The sequence below is a fragment of the Aulonocara stuartgranti genome (assembly GCF_965226115.1).
Source record: "Aulonocara stuartgranti genome assembly, chromosome: 23".
In the NCBI taxonomy this organism is placed as follows: Eukaryota; Metazoa; Chordata; class Actinopteri; order Cichliformes; family Cichlidae; genus Aulonocara; species Aulonocara stuartgranti.
In genome coordinates this window covers 21440461-21467089 of record NC_138958.1, presented here as the reverse complement: position 1 = coordinate 21467089, position 26629 = coordinate 21440461, and the positions used below count along the sequence as shown (strand labels likewise).

The following is a 26629-nucleotide window of genomic DNA, read 5'->3' as shown; positions in this document are numbered from 1 at the left end:
TGGTCATTTTTTAAAAGCTGTCAAATTGTAGTAATTTCACTTTCCACAGCTGGAAATGCTCCTTCAGCCATGTCTATTGACTAAACACCCAGCTAGATTAGTACCTAGGATGGGAATCAAACCTGTGACCTTCCTCTATCAGAACAATGATCCCACCGTTCTTTAATAACTGACTCTACTGGATGCACTCAAACAGCTGCAGTAACAATACACCGAGCTCCTCAGCAGAGTGTAGTATTGATCTGCATCAGGCCTCTCCCCCTCCATCTCATCCCCAGTGGGCGACCTCTGACCTGCACAATTCAGTCTGCTGAATGGAAGCTGCGTGCTCCACAAAGCCCAGCGAGCAGCGCAGTGTGTAAAGATAAAGTGCCTAGCTTAGAGGAGGAGAAGAAGAAGAGGCCGCCTCACACAATGAGAGCACAATTAAACGCTGACTCGCACCTCATCTCGACCTGCCTCAGCGAATCGTAACGGGACAAAAGCACGGGAATTGGAGGGATCAAGTGCACCATTTCAGACCAAAAAAATAGCTCCTCTTTAAAGCATATGCAGACAACAAAAATTTTTTTAAATCATCGCAGTGATTCATCTTAAAAGTCCTGACTAATGACTCATGTTTGGACTTATTAAGAAAGAGCTCTAATCTGCATATTTCCTGACCTTATTTCAGGCCCAGTTTGGCCTGGTTTGGTGGCTAATTAGCTTGAGAAAACACCACCAATGGTGAGAAGACAAAGCACATCAGGACAACAATTAGTCCAAAAAAAAGCTTCCTGAATAAATTAGAGCCAGAAAAAACAGATACAGGAGAGGGTTACAAACTTCACCTTTTATATCAATTTTGATGAGATTAACCTCAAAACACTGTCATTAGTGTCAGCTAGGGTCTAGTATTACACTTGGTGGATGTGAAGAGGTTTAAGTTTTCTGTAAAAGTGGAGGGCGGTGAAGTTGAGCTTTAACATTCAATTTCTGTGTGATCACAACAGGAGAGAAGAGGAGTTAAGTCAAGCAGGTCAATCTGCTCCCACCTCCAGCTCCGGGAGTCTAGGGAAGCAAAAGGGAGCTAAAATAAAAGACCTGTTAACAGGTAGAGTACCATAGTTTATGAGCAGCATCTGAGCCTGTAGATGACAAACAAATTCATGCTAAAGATCAGAGTTTAGCTGCTAGAATATTGTTCATGATGTCTGCTGATATTTGACCGATATCAGTAAAGTGGGCCGATATTTAGCCGATATCAATACAGTGTCCTTCCAACAAATCCTCCAGATGTTAATCACTTACAAGTTGATTCACTTTTTGAGTAATCCTGCCAAACAAACAGAGAACCCAACAACACCCTGCTGAATTGTTTAATTTTCTCAATAAAAGAGGAGGATGGTGGGTGTACAGATATAAGTCAACTAGGCCAATATTTAACCAATACCCATATTGTTTTTTTTATATATATATATATATAAATCAGTCCATCTCTAGCAAGAAAAACACATCCAAAATCAACAACAAAATAAAAAAAACCCCAAATGACCAAATTTTGAAATAAGTAAATTATTAGACCAAAAATTCATTCATTTGATTAGTCGTCATTAAGTGTGTGCTAGTATTTAGCATCACATGTGGCGGATGTGAAGATGTTGAACCTGTAGACATGGAGAACGGTGAAGCTGAGTTTTAACATTTAATTTCTGTGTGATCACTACAGGAGAGAAGAGGAGTTAAATCTAAACAGTTTGTCATTCAGGAGTTAATCTGCTCCCACCTCCGGCTCCTGGAGCGCAGGGAAACAGCAGGGTGGGTGTAATGGCATGTTTCTTACTGACGGGGAAACTGGATCATGGATCCTCCTGAAAGCACCGCCAGCTCGGGAGGAAACACGAGCCTAAGTGACCACGAGGGCTGACACGAAACCACTGCATGCAGCCTCCCGCCCACGTTCACAAAGAGGCCTCCCCACTCTCCCCAATCCCCTCAGGCGAGCTCTCGTTTCCTAATCACGGGCTTCCCCTCCGTCTCTCAGATTGCTCTGTAAGTCCCTGAGCTTTGCTCTGCCAGGAGGATCAATCAGGACGATCTATGAGTGATGACGGGCTCACAGAGCTAATAAAGGTTGTCTTAGCAGGCGTGATTTTGGTAAATTTTCTTCGTCTGTTAATGCTTTTTAAACACAGGTGGTTAACATATACAGGGAGTGCAGAATTATTAGGCAAATTAGTATTTTGTCCACATCATCCTCTTCATGCATGTTGTCTTACTCCAAGCTGTATAGGCTCGAAAGCCTACTACCAATTAAGCATATTAGGTGATGTGCATCTCTGTAATGAGAAGGGGTGTGGTCTAATGACATCAACACCCTATATCAGGTGTGCATAATTATTAGGCAACGTCCTTTGGGTCAAAAGAAGGACTTGACAGGCTGAGAAAAGTCAAAAATAGTGAGATATCTTGCAGAGGGATGCAGCAGTCTCAAGATTGCAAAGCTTCTGAAGCGTGATCATCGACCAATCAAGCGTTTCATTCAAAATAGTCAACAGGGTCGCAAGAAGCGTGTGGAAAAACCAAGGCGCAAAATAACTGCCCATGAACTGAGAAAAGTCAAGCGTGCAGCTGCCAAGATGCCACTTGCCACCAGTTTGGCCATATTTCAGAGCTGCAACATCACTGGAGTGCCCAAAAGCACAAGGTGTGCAATACTCAGAGACATGGCCAAGGTAAGAAAGGCTGAAAGACGACCACCACTGAACAAGACACACAAGCTGAAACGTCAAGACTGGGCCAAGAAACATCTCAAGACTGGTTTTTCTAAGGTTTTATGGACTGATGAAATGAGAGTGAGTCTTGATGGGCCCGTGGCTGGATTGGTAAAGGGCAGAGAGCTCCAGTCCGACTCAGACGCCAGCAAGGTGGAGGTGGAGTACTGGTTTGGGCTGGTATCATCAAAGATGAGCTTGTGGGGCCTTTTCGGGTTGAGGATGGAGTCAAGCTCAACTCCCAGTGTCACGGACCCAGCTCTGGAGGACTCGGGGTCCGTGAGCAGTTTTGACTGTTGATATTGTTGTTATTATTATTTTGGTGATGTGTGTGTTTTTCTGCACTGTGCTGTGTTAGTCTGTGTCCCACTCATATGTATAGGCAGGGTATGGGTGTGTATGTCTGCGGGTGTGGCTGGAGGATGGAGCTCAGCCACCTGCAGGCCTGAGGGGTGTGGCCCTGCGGAAGGACTGGCCACACCTGAAGTTCATGCCACACCTGTTGGTGATCAGGGCTCGTCGGGGGAGCTACTTAGGAGAGAGTTGGAGCTCCCACCGGCGCGGGATCATTAAGCTAAGACTCCAAGTCAGTGTGTAGCATTAGGAAGTGCTGATCGTGTGTGTGCGCGCGGGTTCAGTGTTAACGGCTGCTTCTGTATTGTCCTGCAGGTGAAACGAGGGACCAGAAGGGCAGCACGCACAGGGTGTGCAATAACACAACAGCGGGGAGCACGAGCACGAGCACAGACGTCGGAGGGAAGCACGCACACGGGGTTCGAGGGAGCAACGGGGAGTTATTGTGTTTACAGCTTTCCACTGTAAATAAAGAGCACTGTTTGCATCGCAGAGTCTGCGTTTTGGGTCCTCCTTTCCCCACATCCCCACGGTCTGCCAGCGAGACCGTGACACCCAGTCCTACTGCCAGTTCCTGGAAGACACCTTCTTCAAGCAGTGGCACAGGAAGAAGTCTGCATCCTTCAAGAAAAACATGATTTTCATGCAGGACAATGCTCCATCACACGCATCCAAGTACTCCACAGCGTGGCTGGCAAGAAAGGGTATAAAAGAAGAAAAACTAATGACATGGCCTCCTTGTTCACCTGATCTGAACCCCATTGAGAACCTGTGGTCCATCATCAAATGTGAGATTTACAAGGAGGGAAAACAGTACACCTCTCTGAACAGTGTCTGGGAGGCTGTGGTTGCTGCTGCACGCAATGTTGATGGTGAACAGATCAAAACACTGACAGAATCCATGGATGGCAGGCTTTTGAGTGTCCTTGCAAAGAAAGGTGGCTATATTGGTCGCTGATTTGTTTTTGTTTTGTTTTTGAATGTCAGAAATGTATATTTGTGAATGTGGAGATGTTATATTGGTTTCACTGGTAAAAATAAATATGCCTAATAATTATGCACAGTACTAGTCACCTGCACACACAGATATCCCCCTAAAATAGCTAAAACTAAAAACAAACTAAAAACTACTTCCAAAAACATTCAGCTTTGATATTAATGAGTTTTTTGGGTTCATTGAGAACATGGTTGTTGTTCAATAATAAAATTATTCCTCAAAAATACAACTTGCCTAATAATTCTGCACTCCCTGTACGAGTAACCCTTTCACCTTCACTGCTCCACTGCTTCACTTCAGTAAGTAGGTTAAAGCTTCACAAAAGAAGGAAAGAAAAGGGCATTACTGAGAAATAATCTGATTTACAGAAAAAACAGAGGCTAAGAACAATATCTTGATGGCCACAAGGTTAAAGTCAAGGCTTTAAAGCAGGACATGGCTACTGCAGTACTAACGGTTGCATTTTACCACAAAATACAGTGTTTTCCTAAATGTAACAAAGCAGTATTTAGTAACTAAACCAAACCAGTGAGTAGAAAGCCAGTTACATCATGTGTGACCCCTCCTTTAGGTCTCTAAAACTCTCGGTGGCCAATATTGCTACGGCTGACGAACCAACCGCATCTTCAGGATGAGAATGGATCCAAAAAACTAGTAAGTGTTATATTTAATCAGCATCTGAACCTTGATTCTAATAGCTTGACGGGGTCGAGTCCTCTAGAAGTCTATCAGGAAACATCCAAACTTCTCACTCAATTTATGACCACAGAAAAGTGTTTGCTGATGAATTTTATGATCCCAGTTGCATTTAGATCATAAAACCAGGTGATTTTGTGGGTTTGGAAATCTTGTAAGAGAATCATGTGTCTCTCAGTTTCTCTGGTCTGAAAAGATCTTGAAGACTTTTACATCCTACCTCTACAACCCCCACCAGTGTCCTCTGCATATTTCCGTTGGCGGGGGCCTTTGCAGCCCTACAACTTCTACAACTTCATGTTCTGGCAGCCTGTGCCTGTTCACTGAGACCATCCTGTCAGTCCACGTCTTTTTGAACACGATCCTTTAAAGAGTCATTTCAGAGTGTTAGAACTGATGTCCGACTCCAACAAAAAGGCCTCTTAATGAGGCTCTAATCACTTTCATGGGCTTTCAGCGTGTAAACCACTTACTTCAGTGCGTTTACGAGGGAAAATATTCCTCAGCGTTGTGGCGTGTTTTTTAACGGTCGCCATGGGTCGCCGGCTTTGCAGCCGAGCGCTAGTGCTAAGAGGGGAAAGTTTGTGAAACGCGAGCCGACTCGCTGTCTCTCAGACCGGAGCTTTAAAAATCCATGAACGTGACAAGCTTGTGCTTCATAAAGATTTATAATCGGCGGGCAAACACCAGACCGTGTGTTTATCCTCATGTGCGAGCTTTGATTTTCTGTGCAGCCCTGCTAATTAGCTGTTATTGCTAATCTCCAGCTGCTTTCTGCAATACTTACAAGGCAATTAGCGTGCCTCTTCTCATTTCACTGTAACTGTGTAAAGAGCGCCGGAGCTCAGTCGGCGGCTGCCTCACAGGACAGAGGTTGTGGCTGTAGGCCCGTCACTACACTCTGTCAACCTGACGTGTCAGGCCTTCACTAACATGGAAAACATGCTTAGCTTTAGCCTGGAATAACGTGGAATAATTTGATTTTTGTTGATAGATAACGAGGGTAGCAGTCCACATTGGTGGGCAGGTAAAGGTTTCAGGCCGCTGCTGTCTCCATGAGACCTGACCTGAGACGAGCTGATGTGAGGACATGTGGAGGGTGTTTTAAGGTTTACTTTATGCGGTTGGTGTTTGTTTTGGATGGAAAGAGGTCCGGGGATTTCCATCAGCTGGCAGGGAGGGGAAGAAGGGGAGGAAAATGTTCTGCATCTGCAACGTCTCCAATCCCCTCTGCTTTCCTACAGTCACTGTCCCGGTATTTGCATGGTTCTTTACACCACTCTAACCAAAGCACATTTAATTTTTATGGGTTTTAGTTTAGAATCAGACTCTCTGCTAAAGATTTAAAGCACCAGCAGCAGCTAACAGTTGCTACATGAGTTCATTGGACCTGTGGGAGCAGGCTGATTTAAAGATAGGTCAGATCAGCAGCACATGAGCAGTCTGACCCTGAGCGTTGCCCCGTCGTCTCCTCTCAGGCCTCGACAGAAACGAGGGGCGACATCCGGCTGTGAAACCTTCAACTATAGTTAATGACTGTATTACAATATAAGCAATTGTAACTAGTATAACAGCTTGTTTGGTCACAGCTGAAGTGATTTTAGGAGGTAAAAATAAACCAAAGCATGAACAACATGGTGAGAACACATGCCTTTCACCTTCAGGACGTTGTAGGTTCAGACTTGTGTCAGAAATTAGGCTGAACAGTGTTCTGTATGGAGGAAGGAGTGATTTTTAGATTTATACTCATGAAACAATTCTGAATAAAATGCAGCTAAAATATAAAAAAATCAAAGGTTTACTTTTTTATGATAATTAATCGTTATGAACAATTTGGTTGGTATACACTGAATGCATACCAATCAAGGTATAAAATTTAATTGGTATGCATAATACTTTTAGCACTTTGGACGTAAATATTTTCTTGAATATAAGATTACCTGACCACAGCTCCAGCTTCCTCCTGTTAAAATGCAGGGAGAAGAATCGAGAGCCTCAAAATTCAATTCATATATATGCCAGTTCACATCAAAGCTGTCTGAAAGAACTTAAATAGGAACACGAACAGTCCTCAGTATTACAGAGGACCCTCTAACAGTCAGATGATCCGCTGTGAGCAGGAGTGAAGAAAGAGACCTCCAACCACCAGCCTCAGCCACCTGAAAGACCTCAAACACAAAATGAAGCAAAGAGAAGACTACAGTTAAAGTCCTGCAGCAGTGGCATATAAACACATGCCAGTGGCTCCTGTTACCCAAAGGAGGCTCCTGCAGTGGACACAGACAAGTTTCTGCCGTGCTCTCAAAAATGTCAGAATCACAGTTTCAAACATAAAGATTTGATTTAATGATCTGATGAAGCTGCAGAAGCATGTTCCTCCTGCCTCATGTTTCAGAGAAACGCCAAAAAAGCTTTTCTGGAAACTATTCAAGTCATTTGGATCATTTTTGAAACGCTAAGACTCGAGGACATATTTCTCAAAAGCCAACAATCACATGTGCATGAGTGCAGGGTTGGGGTCTGCTGGATAATGAGGATTTGTTAATAACTGTATGCTGTATGCTCTCCCCCGACTGCAGCATCACTCCACTTGTTTGTTTTGGCGGTTTACTCAGCTCGCTCTGATATCCATGGTTTAAGAGTGCTTTGCAAATATGGCCTCCACAGTGACATTTACACTGATCCCTCTGTTTGCACTGGGGGTCACAAGTTAAACTAACACACACAAGCAGCATTTCCACATGTTTTCTGTCTGACTTGTGCAGATGTGCCTGCAGTAATGAAAAGAAGTCTGGGTCTTCATCAGCAAGTCCACCGCTACGGCCTGTTTATACACAGTAAGATGGCCCTCCACCACCACCACCACCAGTGTGTTTAGAGGGGATCTGTGGTCAACTTTAGAGCTTCGGAGCAGCTCTGACTGAGCTACAGCTCTCTAGTCTGTGGAGCCCTGGCTTCCTCAGCTGCCTTTGAGAAGGTTTTTATTAAATTAGCATCTAGTTTTACTTTTGGAAAGCTCAGTTTCTTCCAACTTGTGTTGGACTGAATGCTGTTCTGATGAAGATGACTTGTTCCACTGGTGGAAAAATGGTTCATCCCTGTGAATCAAAGCCTCAAACCTGAGACTGATGTAAACACTCAGTTTCAGACAATTTTTTTCTACTCTTGGCTCTGCATGATCTCACAGAGTGGGGGAAATAACTAATAGGGTCACCTCAGACACAGAAGCTCCTCCCATCCTCCTCTGTTTAGGAGTGTCAACCAATCAGGGGGAAGCTGGCTTAAAGTGTGAGGCATTTGAACTGATTTTTTATTTTTCAGAAACAGACAGTGGAGAGTTCAGATGATGACATATTTCTGTGTGCCTCTAAGATCTTAAATCTTAGAGGCACACAGGGAAAAAACTGGGTTATCTATACTGTAGCAGAGACTTTTGCTGATTTAAATATTTTTTTTAAGTAGCATTCAGCGAACCAGAGAACAAATATATGATTTCGTGTCTTTATGTTTTCATTAAAATCAGCGTTTCTGTTTTTGGAAAAAGTCTAATTTGTCTAAAACCCACCAACATCAGCTTGGTCAGGACCGCTTTGATCAAAAGAAGGTTTTATTAATTCTTTCAGCATCAGGATCAATCACCAAAGACATGACAGGAGCAGCTATGGTGGAGGTAGGCTGTGTTTAATAGCTGGATTAGCAGTCTGCATTTACAGTTTGTGTCAGAGTATAAATGCACAGGAAGAAAATAATGGTGCTCTCATACTTAGCATGGGGTATTAATGCAGTCACACTGGAAGCCACCAGGATGACAAGAGTCCAGCTGATAGCTGTAATCAAGTATTTTCAGGATTTACCATCAAGTCATCTCACTGTTCTCCAATATGTGCATCAATACGCTCCTCCTCTGTTTCATATTGGTGTTCATGTCAGGAGGATCCCAGCTTATGTGTTTCTGTGAACTTTAATCAACTCAGATTTGTTCGCATTCACCTGATTGCACAGACTTTGCATGTGTTGAAAGTTATGGCAATGATGAGTCAGTAAGCCTATAGGTGCTACTGCTGCTCGTGCAGACTACTTTGCAACCCTCCTCCACCATTCCTGCTCTTTCCATGCAGTTTCGTGCTATAATCAGCATCATATTGACTGCAGATATACATAAAAATCTTTTATGACAACAGTGGTCCAAACCAAACTGATTTTCGTGGCTTATCTGTGAGAATTTTGACAGTTCTGCACCTCCCAAACTCCAACCACGGAAGGCGACACATACATTTAGTCATAGCTCTTTCAGCTGAATGGTGACAAAGCGGCTGGTCCCCATGCAAGTGTCTGTGTGCTGAGCACAGACAAACCTGGGACCTGCCCCCCAAACCTCTAAGGCCACCTCTCAGAGGGGGCGGAGAGCTCATTTGTAGTCTAGTAGATGGGGAAAGGAGGGACACCATAGAGGAGGAGGAGGCGGTGGTGGTGGTTGGGGAGTTTTGGCTTAATCCTCTAAAACATCCATACATCGCTCCCAAGCGCTCACTCCCCACAGTTGTAAATCTGCAGGAATGCAGCCTGTTGTTTTTGGATCCAGTGCAAGGAAAACCTCAGAGTCTCCAGAAGTCGCCTGAAGCCTGTGGTTGTATTTTTCAGGGCCGAGAGAGCCTCAGTTACTTTGATCCTCAAGCCCAAAACGCCACTTTCTCAGCTCTGGTTGTGTTAATCTGGGTTTCTCTTTATCTACTGTTTTCTCTGTTAAAAGGAAACTAGACAGGAGATGTTTGATCATCTTTAAGGTGCCAGGAAATGCCTAAAGAGGAGGTATGAGGCATTAAAAGTGCCAAAGTTTGGTATGGACTTGCCAGATTCCCAGCAGATGTGAGGTGCCGTTCATCCCGTGAATCTAGGCCATGTTTTTACAAGTTTCCTTAATGACTGCTCGCAAGTCTGAAAACAACTAACAAGGAAAAATAAGTGCCTGGAAGTAGAATTTCTTTTTTTCTATCCAGCAATCTGTACCCGCCTATAAATAGATGAAATTTGAAAAAAAAAAATTCTGCTTTTACTTCAGTTCGTTTAATCTCGAGGCTCCTCAGACCAGCCGGTCCCCAGAGGGAAACTTCAGATCAAATGGTACGAGGGCATCTTGGAAAGTCATCAAGCTAAATGTTTACAAAGAGCCGCAGAAATGTGTGTGTGTGTGTGTGTGTGTGTGTGTGTGTGTGTGTGTGTGTGTGTGTGTGTGTGTAGGAAGCCCATTAGCCTCGATGATTGTATACGCAGCGGGTTCACATGTGGAAATGCAGAGAGCCACTGTGATTACTGGAAACTGTACTGCACTGAGGGGCTGTGCTCAGGGGACACAGAGCCAGATTTGAGGCTTAAAAAGCACGTCTTTTGACACAAATCTGGGAAAACTCTAGAAATTTTTCACAGCTGATCCTGTGAAAAATACCGTACAGAACACTCCTGTAAACACAATAAGTAAACACTCCTGAGTGTCAGAGCAGACACATTCAGGCTTAATCTGAGCTCAGCCCAGCAGGTAACCGTACATTCGAGGCTCTTGGCTCCTTAAAACACATTCTTTGGTGTTGTGTTGGTCATTTGTTCATCTTTTCTTGTGGATTTTCTTTTTGATCTAGTGTTGCTTTTATTCTTATTAGTAACACACCAAGTTTTAATTGAACTGTCTCTTCCATTTGTTTCAATTTAACTTGAAATTTGTCCAAAATTTGTCTAATGTTTATCTCTCTGTATTCCCTGTCACAGCATGTTGCTTTAAAGCTGTGGTATAGACATATTAGTTGAGATAAAGCTCTGGAAAACGATGTGTAGTGACACGGCTGCGACCCAAAGATCCAGAAACACCTGTAATCTGCCCACAATGACTGTGATTGGTCTGTTTAGTTCCAACACTTCCTTATGTGCATTCCCAGCTACTGGTTCTTCTACTTTTACTTGGCAAGTGCAAGGTTGCTGGTTCAATTCCAGTCAGAGACACAATTCCCCTTTGGGTTACATCAGAAGGCCATCTACCTGCTAGAAGGAGCTTCTTCATTGGTTCTTCTGTTACGTTTCAGGTCATTCTCCATAAAGATTCAATGTGGAAGTATAAAGTACACTTTAGGTGTAGCAGCCACATCTGGGCAGCTTTCTGCTGCCCAGATGTGGCTCACATCTGTACAAGACATTTGCTGTTTTTGACCTTTTTAAAAGCCCACAAACCAGCGCTGCTGCGTCAGGTCATTATTTTGATGTCAATGATGCCTACAGTGACAGGATAAAGTAAATTGTACTTATATGGTGTGTGTGTTTCTTTTATCTATTTGAGTACTCAAACTGCTTTTTTATTGCAAGCCTCATTCACACAAGCACCTTTAACATTCACACTGATGGATGCATCGGGGGCGACTCCTGGTTCAGTATAGTGTCCAAGAATATTTCAACATGTGGACAGGAGGAGCTGGGGGATTTGATCAAGTCATCTTCTTCTTATTAGACGACAACCTAGATCACAGGTCCTTCAGAGAGTAATGGTAAATGGCCTGCATTTGTATAGCGCTTTTCTAGTCCCTAAGGACCCCAAAGCGCTTCACACTACATTCAGTCATTCACCCATTCACACACACATTCACACACTGGTGATGGCAAGCTACATTGTAGCCACAGCTGCCCTGGGGCGCACTGACAGAGGCGAGGCTGCCGGACACTGGCGCCACCGGGCCCTCTGACCAGCACCAGTAGGCAAACATGGGGTTAGTATCTTGCCCAAGGATATTTGGCATGCAGCCAGGAGGCAGCCTGGGATCGAACCACCGACCTTCTGATTAGTGGCTGACCTGCTCTGCCACCTGAGCTACAGCCAACCCAGAGTGGATAGTGATGTCAGCATGTACAATAGTGCCAGTGCAGTTGTGCCAGCGGTGTACAGTTCACTCAAAAATCAAATATAGATATTTATTCTTTTCCTAATTGGAGAAGCTTGAGCACCATTTCGTTCCATTGTATTCAAGTAAAGGCAGACATCTCTATCGCTCACACACAAGTCTAGATCAGGGGTCTGAAACTCATTTTACTTCCTATCTAAACTGATCTCAAGTGGCTAAAGAGTTAACTTTTAGCATAATAACCTCTATGAAAACATTCAGTGATTCCAAGAAGAGCAGAGAAGATTATTTATTATTATAATTTTAACACTGTAAATCCATCCAGTGGGCTGAACTAGGCCCTCAAGCAGGCTGGTTGTAGCCCCTGTGCCAGATGTTTGGCATCCCTGATCTGGATGGATAAAGAGGAACGTTTTTGTAAATAAGTTTGATTTTAAGGGTCACTTTATGATGAAACACTAACAATGAGCTTAGCATGAGCGCTCAGTGTCAGCTCAGCTCATCTGTGCAGCAATCCAGATCTGATGTCAGGGGGCTCTTTTTCTGGCCTCCCCGGGCTGGGCCTCATTTAGACAGAGGCAGAGAAGGAGAAAAGAACTGCCCCCTATTCTTCTTCTTCTTTTGCCTCCTCCTCGCCGTCTTCTCCTCCTACTTCTTCTTCTTCTTCTCAGGAAGATTAGTGGCCGTCCTTTTGGAGTAGGAAGTGGACGCTGAGTTTTTTTTCCCTGTCACATTTTTCTCTGCCAGCGGGCCTGACCCCCTGAGCGCTCCCCGTGCAGCTCGCTCGCCCGCGGCGGGGCCCCGCGCATCCAGCCACCATCAATTACTCACTGTCCACCCGGCCCGATAAAGAGATCTGTCCTTATCACGAACCCCGGCTCGCTTAAAATACTATTTACACAGCCCAGCCACGTCGCCATTCATCTAACGGAGGGAGCTCGGCGTGATCCCATTGTTTCTGCCCAACTCCAGTTTGACTCTGTGACACCCGAGGCAGATGTTTGTATTTGTTAAGCATCTCAAAGGAGGCCGGTTGCTGTCACGGCCAATCAGAGGATTAGTTTAAATCCCTAAAAAAACACACCACTTTAGTGAGGACAAAGAAAAAGTGGCAACTAGTCCCACATTAGTATTGTTTAAAAAAAAAGAGCAATTTTGGTGTTTTAAATCTTAACATTTCTTTATTTTGGCTAAAAACCCAGAAATAACCACCTGCATCGATGTAAAACAAATAAACAATTATCATTTTTAGCAAATTTAAATACATTTCTAGCTAAAAACTGGTTAACTGATCATTTTTCCTGACAGGCTTCCAGAATATATGTGCTCAGGAATGCTACAGCCTATTTAGGTGTGCTGCCCCCTCAACATCCCCCCCCCCACACACACACACACACACACACACACACACCCAGCCTGCCCCGGGGAAGCCGAGGAGGTGCTAAGTACTTAGGCTCCTTCCCGGAGGACCAGCCGGGCTCAGCAGATAGACCTGGGAGGGATCGGATGGGGTGGGAGGCGGTGGGCGCCGACCGCGGCACATCAATCTCCCTCCCGAATGACAAACTCACTCTCTGTAAGATGTATGTCAGGAGCCGCCGAAACCAGTTAATCAAATCATTAGCGGCACCCAGTAGCTTCCTCTGGCCTAGTTTAGCGACACAGACTGAGAGGAAGCGGCGAGCTCCGGCTGAATGCTGCGAGAACAGAGAGAAATCTGCAGCCGGTGAAGGATTTAAAGGTCACATGGTTTTCACGTGTAATAACTCTGGTTTCAGATCAGCTCCGGGGCCAGATAAGAATAAACTAATAAATAAGTACACAACCACCGGGATATGCGGCCTCCATTTTTCTCAGAGCATGTAAAAGGATTTCATACCCACGCTTGCTTTAAAAATGCTCAGGTTCACTGACCAATCCCGACCCTGGAAACAGCAGGAGAGGAGACTGATGTTAGATCGAAACAGCCCTGGAAGAATACTCTAAATACACCAGGAGGAACAACGGCATTTCCCAAGAATGAACTTTGAAGTCAAAGCAGGAAAAAGTGGCTTGAAGTGATGGATGATGTGGTATCACTGAAATCCTAAGAAGCACCACTAAAAGGACATAGTGGTAAGATTGAATTAGGTGAGCATAGCATCCAGAAAAACTCATCTCAATGGCACGTCCAGCCACTGGAACTGCAGATTTACAAATACTGTACTGCGAGGAGCATAAATACTGTCTGTATCGGTACAATGACAGCTCATAACCGTAGACAGAGTGTCAGAGTGGGTAAGAACACCTCTTCCACCCTTGTGGTCAACACCGGTGCCCCTCAGGGGTGTGTTCTGAGCCCTCTGCTATACACTCTCTTCACCCATGACTGTATTTCCTCCTGCGCGTCCAATCTCATTGTTAAGTTTGCAGATGACACTACAGTGCTCGGACTTATATCCAACAATGATGAGACAAACTATAGGACAGAGGTGCAACAACTAGAGTCATGGTGCCACGACAATAACTTGGTCTTAAACACCAAAAAGACCAAGGAGATCATTGTAGATTTCCGGAAGAGGGGCCATAACAACCATCTGCCTCTCTTCATTGGCAGTGAGGCGGTGGAGAGGGTGAGCAGTTTTAAATTCTTGGGGGTAACTGTGACCGAGGACCTGTCCTGGGGCAACCATATCACCTCAGTTGTACGGAAGGCCCAACAGCGCCTCTACTACCTGAGGAGACTGCGGAGCGCACACATTCCCAGATTTCTGATGTTGAACTTCTACAACTGTGCCATCAGCAGCGTTCTGACGTATGGATTTCTAGTGTGGTTCCCCAGCTGCACCAAGGCCGATCAGCAAGCACTCCAGCGGGTGGTGAAAGAAGCTGGCAGAATTATTGGAACAAGTCTGCCAGAGATCAGTAATATCTTCCCCACTCGCTGTCTGAGGAGGGTGCACAGTATCCTGCGGGACCAACATCACCCTGCGCGCCACCTTTTCCATCTGCTGCCCTCAGGGAGAAGGTACAGGTCTATACAGGCCAGAACATCCAGACTGGCCAACAGCCTGTATCCACAGGCTGTGAGGCTCCTGAACTCTCTGCCCCCCTCTCACGGACAATAACCATATCCAACTTCTTAATAGCAATGAACTGGTCTGCATTGGTGCATCATATCTTTATTCTCTTCCCCCTCCTGCCCCCCCCCCCTCTTTCTTAAATAGATAACTATCATATCTGATATCATATCTCACAGTACAATAATATTGAATGGGTTGCATTGTTGTATTTTGTCATGTTTCTCAGGTCTTTGTCTGAATTTCTACGAACATTATTGCTAAGGATTGTCTTATTGCATTGGAGTCACACTGGGTTAAATATGTACACTTGGGTTTTAAGGGGTATTTATTATTTTTTTCTTCTTTTTTTTGGGTTGTATGGAAGCCCCAAACGCAATTTCATTGTTCTTGACAATGACAATAAATAAATAAATACTTAAATACTTAAATACATATGTCGAGGTTTTTCACATTATGTCAGGCTCACATTCCTCAAGAGTTGTCCGCTACTTCCATTCAAACAACGGTTGCAGCTGTATGCTAGCGACCAAAGCAAACACAAGGAGGTTCTTTTTGGTAGGGCTGTTCGATATAACGATATATATCGGATGACGATATAAAAACGTCTATCGTTTCATTTTACGCTATCGTTTGTTTCGTGGTGTCGCAAAATAAACTGTTTACGCCAATATTTTTTCATCGTTTGGATGGTCACTGTAGTGGCTATATTAATTTCTTAAAGTTCTCTCTTTCTCTTATATTTTATATAACCACACTAAGGACGGACATGCACCTGTTTTTATGCGTTGTGGTTAGCAACAACGATGGTAACACCATCGCATGTCCGCTTGTTTATGTTCCACATAAACCTTTCACAATAAAGCTCAAGATCCTGTTGAGACTTTTCAAAATAAACAGAATCACGTGAAGAGCAGATTATTTACGGATGAGAATTAAAAAAGAGCTGCCAGGTGCTAAAAAATAAACCTTAGACTCAAATGTTAGAACAGGCTTTTCCCCCGCAGCACGCCGTGTAATAAATACTCACAAAGAAATCGGCGGCCGTCACAACTTATGTCTAAAAATGTATCGTTTCATGCATCGGTTAAAACACTCGACTCCAGGTACATGACGCGCAGCTGGAAACACTTCCCACAAGTCGAGCTGCCCGAGATTCACATAATTTACAGAAAATGTTACATTTTTGTGATTTATATCGTTATCGGGACGATAGAATTCTTATATCGGGATATGAGAGTTTGGTCATATCGCACAGCCCTACTGAGTGGTCTGTAGGCCACTCTTGTTTGCAAGGAAAAACCTGTCCTATGGGCATGTTCTTGGAAGCCATTGTGTACCTACTTTTTAAATTCTTCATAACGTATTTCGTGGTGACGTACGGTTACATACGGTTACATGCGGTTACGTGCGGTCATGTGCGTTTTGTGGCACAAGAAAGAAATGCAAATGGGGAACATCAGCAAGGCTGCAAGGCAGAAAGACTTCTGACCAAATAATCTAAGTACTGACATGTGACACCGTTGCTAATACGGCTGCACTGGCTCCCCATTGAATTCAGAGTCCATTTTAAGATTCTGGTTTTGCCTTTTAGAGCTCTTCATGGACAAGCACCAGCTTACATTTTTGAACTTCAACAGCCCTATGTCCCTCGCAGGTCGCTGAGGTCATGTGATCAGGGCCTACGGCATATCAGGCTGAGAACTAAGGGAGACTGAGCTTTTGCCACCGTGGCCCCCAGACTGTGGAACTCTCTGCGTCTAAGCTTAAGATCTGTGGACTCAGTAGTGTCTTGTAAAAAACAACTAAAAACTAATTTTTTTAGAATTGCATTTGGTTAACTTTATATCTGTTTCATGCAAAGTTTGATTTAAATTGGTTTAGACTCGTTAAGGAAGCGAGCTAATTTTAGCTAGAAATTTTACCTAAAAATCTGAACCGATTGCAGCAGCTAGCTAGGCTGCAATCTACCCAAATTTGCTATGGAGCCACATCAGCATTAGTATTTTTGCTCTTATGTGGAGTCTTATCATGCTTGGAGACAGTTGTTTGGTGGCGTTAGTGATTAGTAGTCTGCATTCTAAGCTATTTTTAGCTAGTATTGCTAACAGTTTTTGAATACCCTAAAGGCATAAAGGTGTTAAAAACAATGCACAGAAGTGTATGTTATGTATTACGCATAAAACTCCTTTTAATTTTAAATGGAGTGTTATTAATGTAGTTAACAAGGTAGGCACTGCTTGGCTCCTTTGATCCTAATGGAGGTTTTCCAGTTTATATTCACAAACTGGCCAGACTGGATGACTTTCAGGTAGTATGGGAGCCTTTATGGATCAAGTGTGCCTTTAATGTGTTTCCTCGACTACCTGAAAAAAGGCAATAACTCTAAATTTAACAAAATCACATTTCAGCTCAGCCTTCATAAAATGTCTCTGAACATATATGTATATAAACAGGCGGGGGGGATTTTACTCCTAATCCGGGGTGACTTTAATCCTCCGAGGCCCGCGTCTACAAACTGACACATACATCAATAAAAGCTTGGTGGCTTCTTTGTCATTTTCGCACATTTCTTAGTAATATTTCCCCCTCTAAATACCTCCAGTTATGAGAATGGGCCTGAAATCATAGAGGTCCCAGAGTTGGCGTAAATCTGCGTGCTGTGGCCCGGCCTGTATGAGCAGACAGATGCGTGCTGTCAAAGGAAATACAAGCACTCATTTGAATCTATTAACTGGGCAGCAGAGCCTCGGGCTCGGCCAGGCGAGGAGAGGGGAGTTCAGATTTTTAAAAATTATTTAAAACCCCGCTGCTGGGGCCGAGTGTTGGTAAATGACAGCAAACTTTGGTCCAGGAGCCGCCATGCCAGAGTTTTATTTTATGTTTCACTCTAAAAAAAACAAATCTCCTGAAGGGGAAGGCGAGGGGGTAGGGCGGATCATCAAACGGAGCAGATAGGAGCGTCTGGAGCACCTGGGTCCATCCTAATTGACTCGGAGCGTGGCGTCCCCACTTTTTAAACAAAGTGACTCTCACTTGAGCTTCATTATATGCGCACCCCATTTCCATAGGCCTCTGGGAACGGGACCCGGGCCGCTCACGTAAAATAAATGACCGCTCCATGATAAATGGTTCTATTAGCAATCCAGATTGTTAAACTGTGATATAACAGATCGGAGAGGGAGCGCGGGGGCCCATTCATTTTCCTCCCTTCTGCACCCGTACGTGGCTGTAAATAGCTTGTTTTTATGTGTAAATAACATATTAAAACTCGGCATTAGCCATGTCCTTTGATAGAGAGGAAATTGTTCTAAATAAATAACGCGGGACGGGAATATAAAGCAGGGCGGGCTGTTATGGAGCCGAGGCTCAGAGGTGGGCATGACTTAGGTGACAGGAATGCTGCAGACAGCAGTAAAGCATACGCTGCCAATAAAAGACGCCGAACAGCAGCCGTATATCCTCCACTTTTCCCAGCTTTGTTTGGAAATACGCTCTCAGGTTCAAGGACCTCGGCTCATCTGCCTCCCTCTCATGCTGCATATTGACTTATCAGGAGCTGGCAACAGGAATAATAATGCATATTACCACGATAAGTAATTGCTCTGTCCCGACACAGTGGCAGACGGTTGTGGTTTTTAGCACCGAGGCTGGATATCTGATTGGTGGAGACGGGCAGCGGGCTGGAGAATCGAAGCTTCTTGTTTATTTAAGATTAAAACACGAGGCTGATAGGGAGGAAGAGTTATGGAGAGACGTTTTATTTTAGGTAGGAAGAAGATTAAAAATGGCTACATATAAATATACAATAGTGCAGGCTTATTAAAGTTCAGCTAAAGCTGTGTTGAGGGTCAGAGGAGTTCATGCAAAGCGGGCTTATTCTGGATGAAAAATGGAGCTTCTCTTTCATTTTTCTGCAGCAAACTGCAGCTGTACCAGTAATCTTTCTCGAAGACTCAAAGTCGATTTTCTCTATTTAAGACTTTAATCTGACAGATCTTTGAACAAAAAATAATAATAATCAAAAGACATTTTAGAGCAGGGATGTCAAATACCCACTGGGCCAAATACAATCTGGCCCAGTGGGTGGCTCTAAAAAATTAAAAATGCAAAGAAATAGGACATAAATTTGGCTTTTCTCATTAACAATGAAGTATCTTGAGTTTTACAGCTTTCTTAAGACCCCATTGCTTTGAGCACCAGTGTTGATGTCATCACACAGCCACATCCATTTATACTTGTATACATTCTGTTGTACATTTACAATGACAATAATGAGCAAGTCTACTCGATTCTATTCTATTCTATTCTATTCTTATGGTGCTTTTGTGGCAACAGCAAAATGCTGGAGGTGACTAAAATCAAATTGGAGCTTGTACCAGTAGATGTGATGTCGTTTTTGTTGTAAATGTCAACAAAATAATAATGACCTCAGTCACACAGGCCTAGAGATCAATTCGCAACTATCTGGCAACCACTGGTCATGAGGGAAAAATGTTTTTTTCCTGAATTGGTTGGTGACAGGTTGCTAGCAGTCACATACTGAAATTGATTCCAAAGAGGGATACGATGCGGCACTATTTGCTTCTGTCGGTAGTAGATTGCTACGGTTGCTATAGTTTGCACAGAAGATGTCAACTTGTCTAGAAACACTTGCCAACTGGTCTCTGAGTTGTAATGAAACTGAAAAGTGGAACACAAAATGTTCCACTTGTTAGGTTTGCAAACTACAGGCTGGCACAGCATCTGCGCTAGCAATTGTAAAGAGGTTTCTGGTGCCGCAACTATTCACCTTTCCTCTTATGACTGATGGCTGTTTAATTGGTCGGGCTTGAAGTGGTGATTTGTGTGGTTGGTAAAAGCTCCTAGTTGTTGTTTTTTTCACTTTAGATGAATCGCCATGTATCAGAAATGTCCTGTTTTTATACTCACAGTCCACAGTTAAAATCTGGACATATTGGAATTATAGATTATCATTGTAGTTTTATTTATGGGATAATGAACTGCCAACTAAGCTAGGTACTGTTAGCTGGGAATTCGCTGAGAACTGCAGTCTTTCATCAAATATGCTTAAAAAAAGCAGTAATGTCACAGTGGCTATGTTCATGTTTTTACTTTCAGTTTCTGGGTCTGACATGCAGTACGATCCCCAGTCTCCTGGGTGAAAGTCCGAGAGTACGTTTCCTTAAGTGCCCAGATGCCTACCCTACATGTTGAAAGAATAGGCTAAGGGTATACCCAGTGTGTAAAAATGTGTGTCCAAGTGTTGGCCATAAGAAGAAAGCGTGTGGTTTTATTAAAATATTAAAGAAGTCCACGTCCAGAAATGGAGCGCCATTCACTTGAACCCAACATGTAGTCTCATATGAACAATTAAAGCTGTATTTCTTCATCATTGTGGCAGGCCACCAAGTTCTCCATTAATAAAGAGAAGAAATGTCACCAAATCACTGGCTGTATTTACATTTCAAACGCGGCCCACTCTGCATCCACGTCAGAGCTGCTCCACCAGGCCTTTTTTTTTTCATCCCTTTTATACACTGGCGGTAAGAACAAGGTCTTTTAACCTCATTATCGAGAGCTTTCATCACACGTTCACTGACATCTTTAAAACATGCATCTCTTTCTGCCTCTCATGTCACTTCACGAGACATTCATCATGAAAATACCTCAGCAGGTGGTTCATGTAGTTTAAATGTGGCTCAGCTGAAGGTACTCACACAATTTCATCTTCTTCTTTTCCTTATTTTCTGTCATTAATACAACGTTGGATTAAACATCACTGAAGCTTCAGAAAAGCAGATACATGTTTCTAAAAGTAACCATTGTTATTTTTACTTCTGTAGTCAGCCAGTCAGAAGAAAGCAGGTTTTTAGGGAGTTGGACCCTAAAGATTCATGAGATAAAATGGCTTGTCTTATAAGATGAAGTTGAACGCCAGTATAAGCTGATTCAGTTAATAACTGCCTCTGCTGCTGTTGGAGGTTGGAAACTGTACTACTGTCGGTCGAAGACAGAGGAAGAGGAGAGGGGAGAGGCATGTTAGGAGATAGTGAGAGAGAAGGAAAGGCAGGAGTGTGGAGGTGAGAGTAGAGACCCCCCAATTCGAAAAGCCAAAAGATGATTTCCAATTTCATATCTAAACCTGTAGCTATACTAACTCATTCAATCTGTTTTATACAGTCTGGGTAAAATGGCTCACGTTTCTATGGCCAGTGAAACCAAGATTTGAGGTAATAATTGAACGTCTCTGCAAATCTCAGTTACTTTAAGCTCTAAAAGAAAGTTAGCAAAGTGGAACTGTAACAAGGCTGAATAATTTTATATAAATATAATTAAAATGAAAATATTGATTGATTTTATGCATTAATGGGACCCCCCCCCCCCCCCCCAAAAAAAAAACAAAAAAAAAACAATAAAAACAATAAAAAAAAAAAACAATCTGGCTAGTAAAAATGTCCAGCTATCACCTCATCCTAACTCACTCATCTTTGCTCATATCCAGTCTTCCTGCAGGGACCTGTACACATTAATACAGGCTGAGCATAGACTGTGGTTTATGAGTTATTAGCAGATCCACATTATATTATAAGACAAAAGTGAAGTGCAGTGATTCTGCTTTCATCCAACAGGATGTGACTGCAAACAGAAGTCTCATTATTAGACGTCTATAGGAACGTGAGCCTACTTCTCACATTAATTATGAGCTCAGTAAATATTTTCCGGATGTCACTCAGGACCTAATAGTCACTCAGACAGGAGCAACTCGAGGTTCAGTATTTTGCCCAAAGATACTTTAACACGCACAGAGAAGTTGGGGATCGAACCACCATCCTTCAAAATACGATTACCGGACAACCTCCTCTACCTCTTGACCCCATCCAGTTTTAGGTTGTGTTGTGTTAAAATATAAGACGTACGAAATAAGTAATACAATACAAACACAACAATTAACTTACTGTTGAGTTTCCTGATAGAAAAAACTTGCACAAAAGGTTTTGTGCTTAGTTCTAGTTTGTAGTTTAACCCACATTCACTGCAATAAGGTTGGCGTGACCAAGGCTTTCAGTTTGACCTCGGATTTGTGGTTTAAACTGGTTTAACTAATCATTATTATTAATTTCATCAAATTATTCCTGATAATCACATGAGTACAAATAAAGCCCATTTTCTGAATGGGCTTTATCAAGTCCATATAGTTGCAAAAACACTGTGAAAGGTAAGGCACAGGCAGGTTAAACACTTAATTCATTGAATTATTAAAGATTAACTGTTGGAAAATGATAGGAAACCAACTCCATTTCCTCTACGTCTCTATTCAAACAACACACTGAGTTATAATATCCAATAAAACTTGACAAAATACAAGTTGTACTAACTAGAAAATCCTTTGTGATTTGGCGAGGTGCTGACTTTTGGGCCGCGTTGCCAGCTTTGTCGCCTCTTTACCAGTTAATGAGTGTTTCTTTATAATGGCAGGCCACCAAGTCCTTCATGAATGAGTAAAAATGTCACTAAATCACACGTTTAATTTGCATTTCAAAGCCAGCCCATCGGCTTGCATCTTTGTCGATCTCTGAAGCTCCGTGTCATCAGCTCCACTTTTTTTTTTGCCTTTATACTCTGGAGGTAAGAACAAGGTCTTTGAGCCTCATTATGCCAAGCTTTCATCACACGTTCGCTGACATCTTTAAAACATGGGTTCTCTCTTTCTGTCTGTCCCTCCCTTGTGAGACAGCATCGGTGCTACTCTTCATTTAGTTCAACAACACAAACATTCACCTGCCCCAACACCCCCTCCCCACCACCACCACCTCTCTTGTTATCCACTCATCAGCGTTTACAAATGGTGCCACACTCCTTGACTGTAGACACTGGGCCTTGATGCCCATTAATGATGCTCATCTGAGCATTGTCTACTTAGGATTCCTATCAGACATCTACTGTAAGTCACCTCTGACTGCTGCTAGTATCTAAGGAGAGCCACGAGCATCAGCTCCCTAGTTGGCGCCTTGTCTTTGAAATGTATATTTCATCACTTGGTTTGCTCCCCTCTTTGCCCCCTGGCTGAACACTTGGGAGACCTCGGTTCACAGCGTGGCGAGGCCTGATGCTGGGCTCCAAACTCAAATTCAGTCACTGGTTTAAGGAGAAAGTTTTAAGAAGTGCCTTACCTCTGGTCTCTGAGGGTGAGGGTTTCTTTGGGAGGTCGGTGAATCCGCTACCGTCCATTTTGTCTTTTTTATCTGTGGCTCTCTGTGGTGAAGTCTCCATGGTCGAGAGCTGCAAAAGCAAGAGGAGACAAAAAGAGGTGTTAGAGCCGACCAAGTTGAGCACACTCGAAAGAAAGTGTTCATTTAGGCCAGGAAAAGGACACTCCACAAACACTCTGGAAGCACTTAAGAGTACTTAGAGGTTCCTGAAAAATACCCAAAGAGAGCCTTTTTAGGCCAAGACCTCAAAATGGAACAGCAGCTATATTAAATAAATCTTTTAAAGTAGTTTTAATACATGTCTAACAAGTTAACCTCTTTACATCGACCAACATAACCAAGTTCTGTTATGGTTCTGTTAATATCAACCTCTTTTTTTATGAAGTTTCCACCTCCAAGCAGAAATTTCACTTTAAAATCAGCACAAATCGACATATAAGATATTATTTGAAAGATAACCCATTCAAAAAACTCTGGACTCTTAATTTCTGAAGATGTTTTTTCAGCACCTTAAAGCTTTGCCAGCATTTTGGTTGGACAGTACATTTATAATTATATGGAAAAAATTATTCTGAGGGGGGCAAATGCACAAACGCACTGTGCAGCCAACACACTGTAACTTATGGACCTCCATCGATGACCCTGACAGGGCTGTACGCCGAAATGCATCAGTCAAACAATACAGTTCTTTGACTTCTGACTCTTCACTGAGTCTCTTAACCCGTAGTTGGAATTAAACTGTGTTGGACTGCAAGAAGTGATCGTAATACACAAATCAAAGCTCACTATATCATCTATAGTTTCGTGAATTTGGGGAAATATCATCAAATATTTCCTTGAAGAAGAAAAAGTTGTGAATGATCTGTGAATGAAGGTGCTGCTATAAAATCTGAACATAAACCATCAGCTAGTTCCACTTGGTGCTGTGATTGGCTCAAAGCCAAGCACCATTCGTTAGTCACCCACGAAGGGGTGAGATAATCTCACAGAGCACCAAGCAAACATGTCAGAGGATTTTACGATGAGCAGCAGCTCACTTCACGAGATTTTTGTCTTTTCGCAAACTCTCGCTATTCACGACTCAATCTGCTCCACTGCCACAAGGAAGGGGGGACTCGGGGGTCACCATGGGGGTCAGTTTGTGGGTTAAAGGGGTTAGAGGATAAGGAGGTGGGGGTCTTAGCTCGCATGTCATCAAAGTTTATTTGACTACTGACCTTTCCACCAGTGCTATTCAGAGCTGCTGCGTGGTTTAAAAAGTTGGAACAATACAACTTTATCTTCAAAGTTGAGATGGAGATGAAGAGGACTCTTAATTCAGCTTCTATAGTGTGACTGGGATTTTCCTTTAAGGAGGAAAAAACTAAACATCTGGGAACCTGATTTCCTCCTTCTGTTTCTTTAATAAGCCTGGCAGATCAGATTGGACTGGATCCAAAACCAGCAGAAGTAAATCTGGTGTCAAACAATGGGCACCACTGGCAACAATCCCATGCATTTAAAGATGAAAATACGGATAGAAAGCGATTTACATGACACGAAAGAGGGTCAGTGTAAATTAATTACACAGACATCTGATCATTTAAGTTGTTTATAAATTTAGAAACCTGATAAGAGTTTGCCACATGCCACCTACTCAACAAGAGCCAAAACAGGTAATCAGTTAGTACTATGCTGGTATATCGTTCTAAAAAAACATTTTTGGTCTTTTAATATAAAACAAAGCAATATAAGTTAAATAACTTCATTTTCAAATTACTTTATCAGATGATGTTATGCACTAAACGTCGCTAGACTGGTGAGGCTAACTGACAGTTAGCTGGCTAAATGGTATAGCTTATTAATATTAGTATATTTGCTTATTTTATTAGCAAAACCGTATCACAGTAGAAATGCTAGTTCAGGACTAGCTTGCATCAAAACCACAACAAATCTTTGGATTAATTCAGTTTTTTTTTTAAAATGAGTCTACATATCAAGAATTGACTGAAAGTCGTGTAAAGAAACCAATGAAAAATTCTCTCAGCTTAATTATTCAGGTTCATAATGTTTTTCTGACAACTTAAAATTGCTGATTTTTTTCAGTGCTAAAATGCACTGTTAATAAATAAAAATGGTAATAAGATTAACTTTATCATTAAATGTATATACTGTAAGTTGTTTTAAGTCTTTTGCTTGTAAGCTTTTTACATTGCAGTATTGCAGTATTGCATTGTAGTTCTGTTACTGTTTTGGAGCAACTGTAACCCACATAATTTCTTGAGGGATTAATAAAGTATTCTGATTCTGATTATTTCCACTAAAGTACATTTTCTGAAAACCCTAATGTTTTTACATGATAAACTGACATATGCAGATTTGGTCCCTAATAGAGTCTTTGGTCCTGCCCCATGTATAATATCTTCTGTATCTTTTTAATGATTTAGTGGCAGTTTCAGAAGACAGACCTCTGACCTTTTGGCTCCAACAACAATCTGGCTGCTGTAGGTTGCAGACTTTGATAAACCTTCAGTTCACTGAGTTTGTCAGTGACCAAAAGTCAATTTACTGCCTCTAGTGAAAAAGCAGGTAGTCTGACTGACAGGTGTGCCTGCTGTCTTCAGGATGAATCAGTGTAACAGGTGTGAGAGGACAGCAGTGGAGCCTCATGGGAAGCTCCTCACCACACACAAACCTCTTTTAGTTGAGGTGATAAATGAGGCACGTAATGGCAGCCTTTCACGCCTACAGCCCTCTGATGTGTCCTCGCAAATCATTATTAGTCAAGCTTAACATTTACTGTTCACACATTTAGCTGTGTAGGCCTCTCAGAAAACATTCGTCTCTAAGAGTCACAGTTCTTGGCCTAAAAAGGGGATTAATTACTTGGGAAATTGTTGTAAAGACACAAAGGCAGAAATACCAATTGCTAAACTTACAAATATGACAGTTATTTAATTTTATAATGTAAACTTCTAACATGATTCAGAATTTTCAACAATACATTAAAAAAAAGGAAATAGAAATGCATAAGAGGAACTGACAGCATGGTAGTTGTAGGCTGCGCCAACCTGAGGTGTAGTTACACTTTCAGGGGCGTGCATGTCGGGTTAATCTAGATCTATGTAACACTGTAGGGTTTCAGGAGGGCTAACAATGTCCGTACAGTATAGATTCAACACATTAGTCTGTCAGTCACCAGCTAACACCACCTAACTTGATTGGTAAAACAAATATACCTGCTAATTAATTGTGAGCATCAGACTAATAACTTATTCAAATTTCACTTAATAAAACCTGAACTGAACTTTTTTCCCTGCGCAGTTCCAAAGATACAATTAGTTCGTTTCATAGTGACACAAGTTGCAAAAGTGACCATATTAGGAAAAAAGGGACATTATCAGCTAATGCTTGCTAGCTTTGTTAGCTAATTGGTGTTGAATGACAGATTAATAAAATACCAAAATTTCACTCACTAAACTTTAACCAAAATCCTTTTTTTCCATTTAATTTTTTATATCAGGTCTATCTCTTGCTAGCTTAGTAGCATCTGTAAATGCAAAAGTGGCCATATTTGGATGACATGATGGAGTCATCAGGTGATGCCAGCTATTTATTGGCTAAGAAGTGCTGAAGAACTGCCAAAGCACTAATTTTCTTGATAAAAGATGAGCTTGCACCCTACCATTTTTTCTCTTTA

The 26629-nt window shown here is 42.5% G+C and overlaps 1 protein-coding gene and 1 long non-coding RNA gene across 4 annotated transcripts in view; both read right to left on the bottom strand.

Annotated features, from left to right (window-relative positions):
* The window catches only part of LOC309700900, a 447937-nt gene that overhangs the window by 224568 nt on the left and 196740 nt on the right, over positions 1–26629 (bottom strand). The window lies entirely within an intron of this gene.
* The window catches only part of LOC309700842 (zinc finger protein GLI2-like), a 95966-nt gene that overhangs the window by 58899 nt on the left and 10438 nt on the right, over positions 1–26629 (bottom strand). For both annotated transcript variants that reach the window (XM_082524678.1, XM_082524679.1), the window contains exon 2: positions 22912–23020. In XM_082524678.1, coding sequence (XP_082380804.1) covers positions 22912–23011 — 100 coding nt within the window. In that variant the 5' untranslated portion in view covers positions 23012–23020. The remainder of the gene's footprint in view (positions 1–22911; positions 23021–26629) is intronic.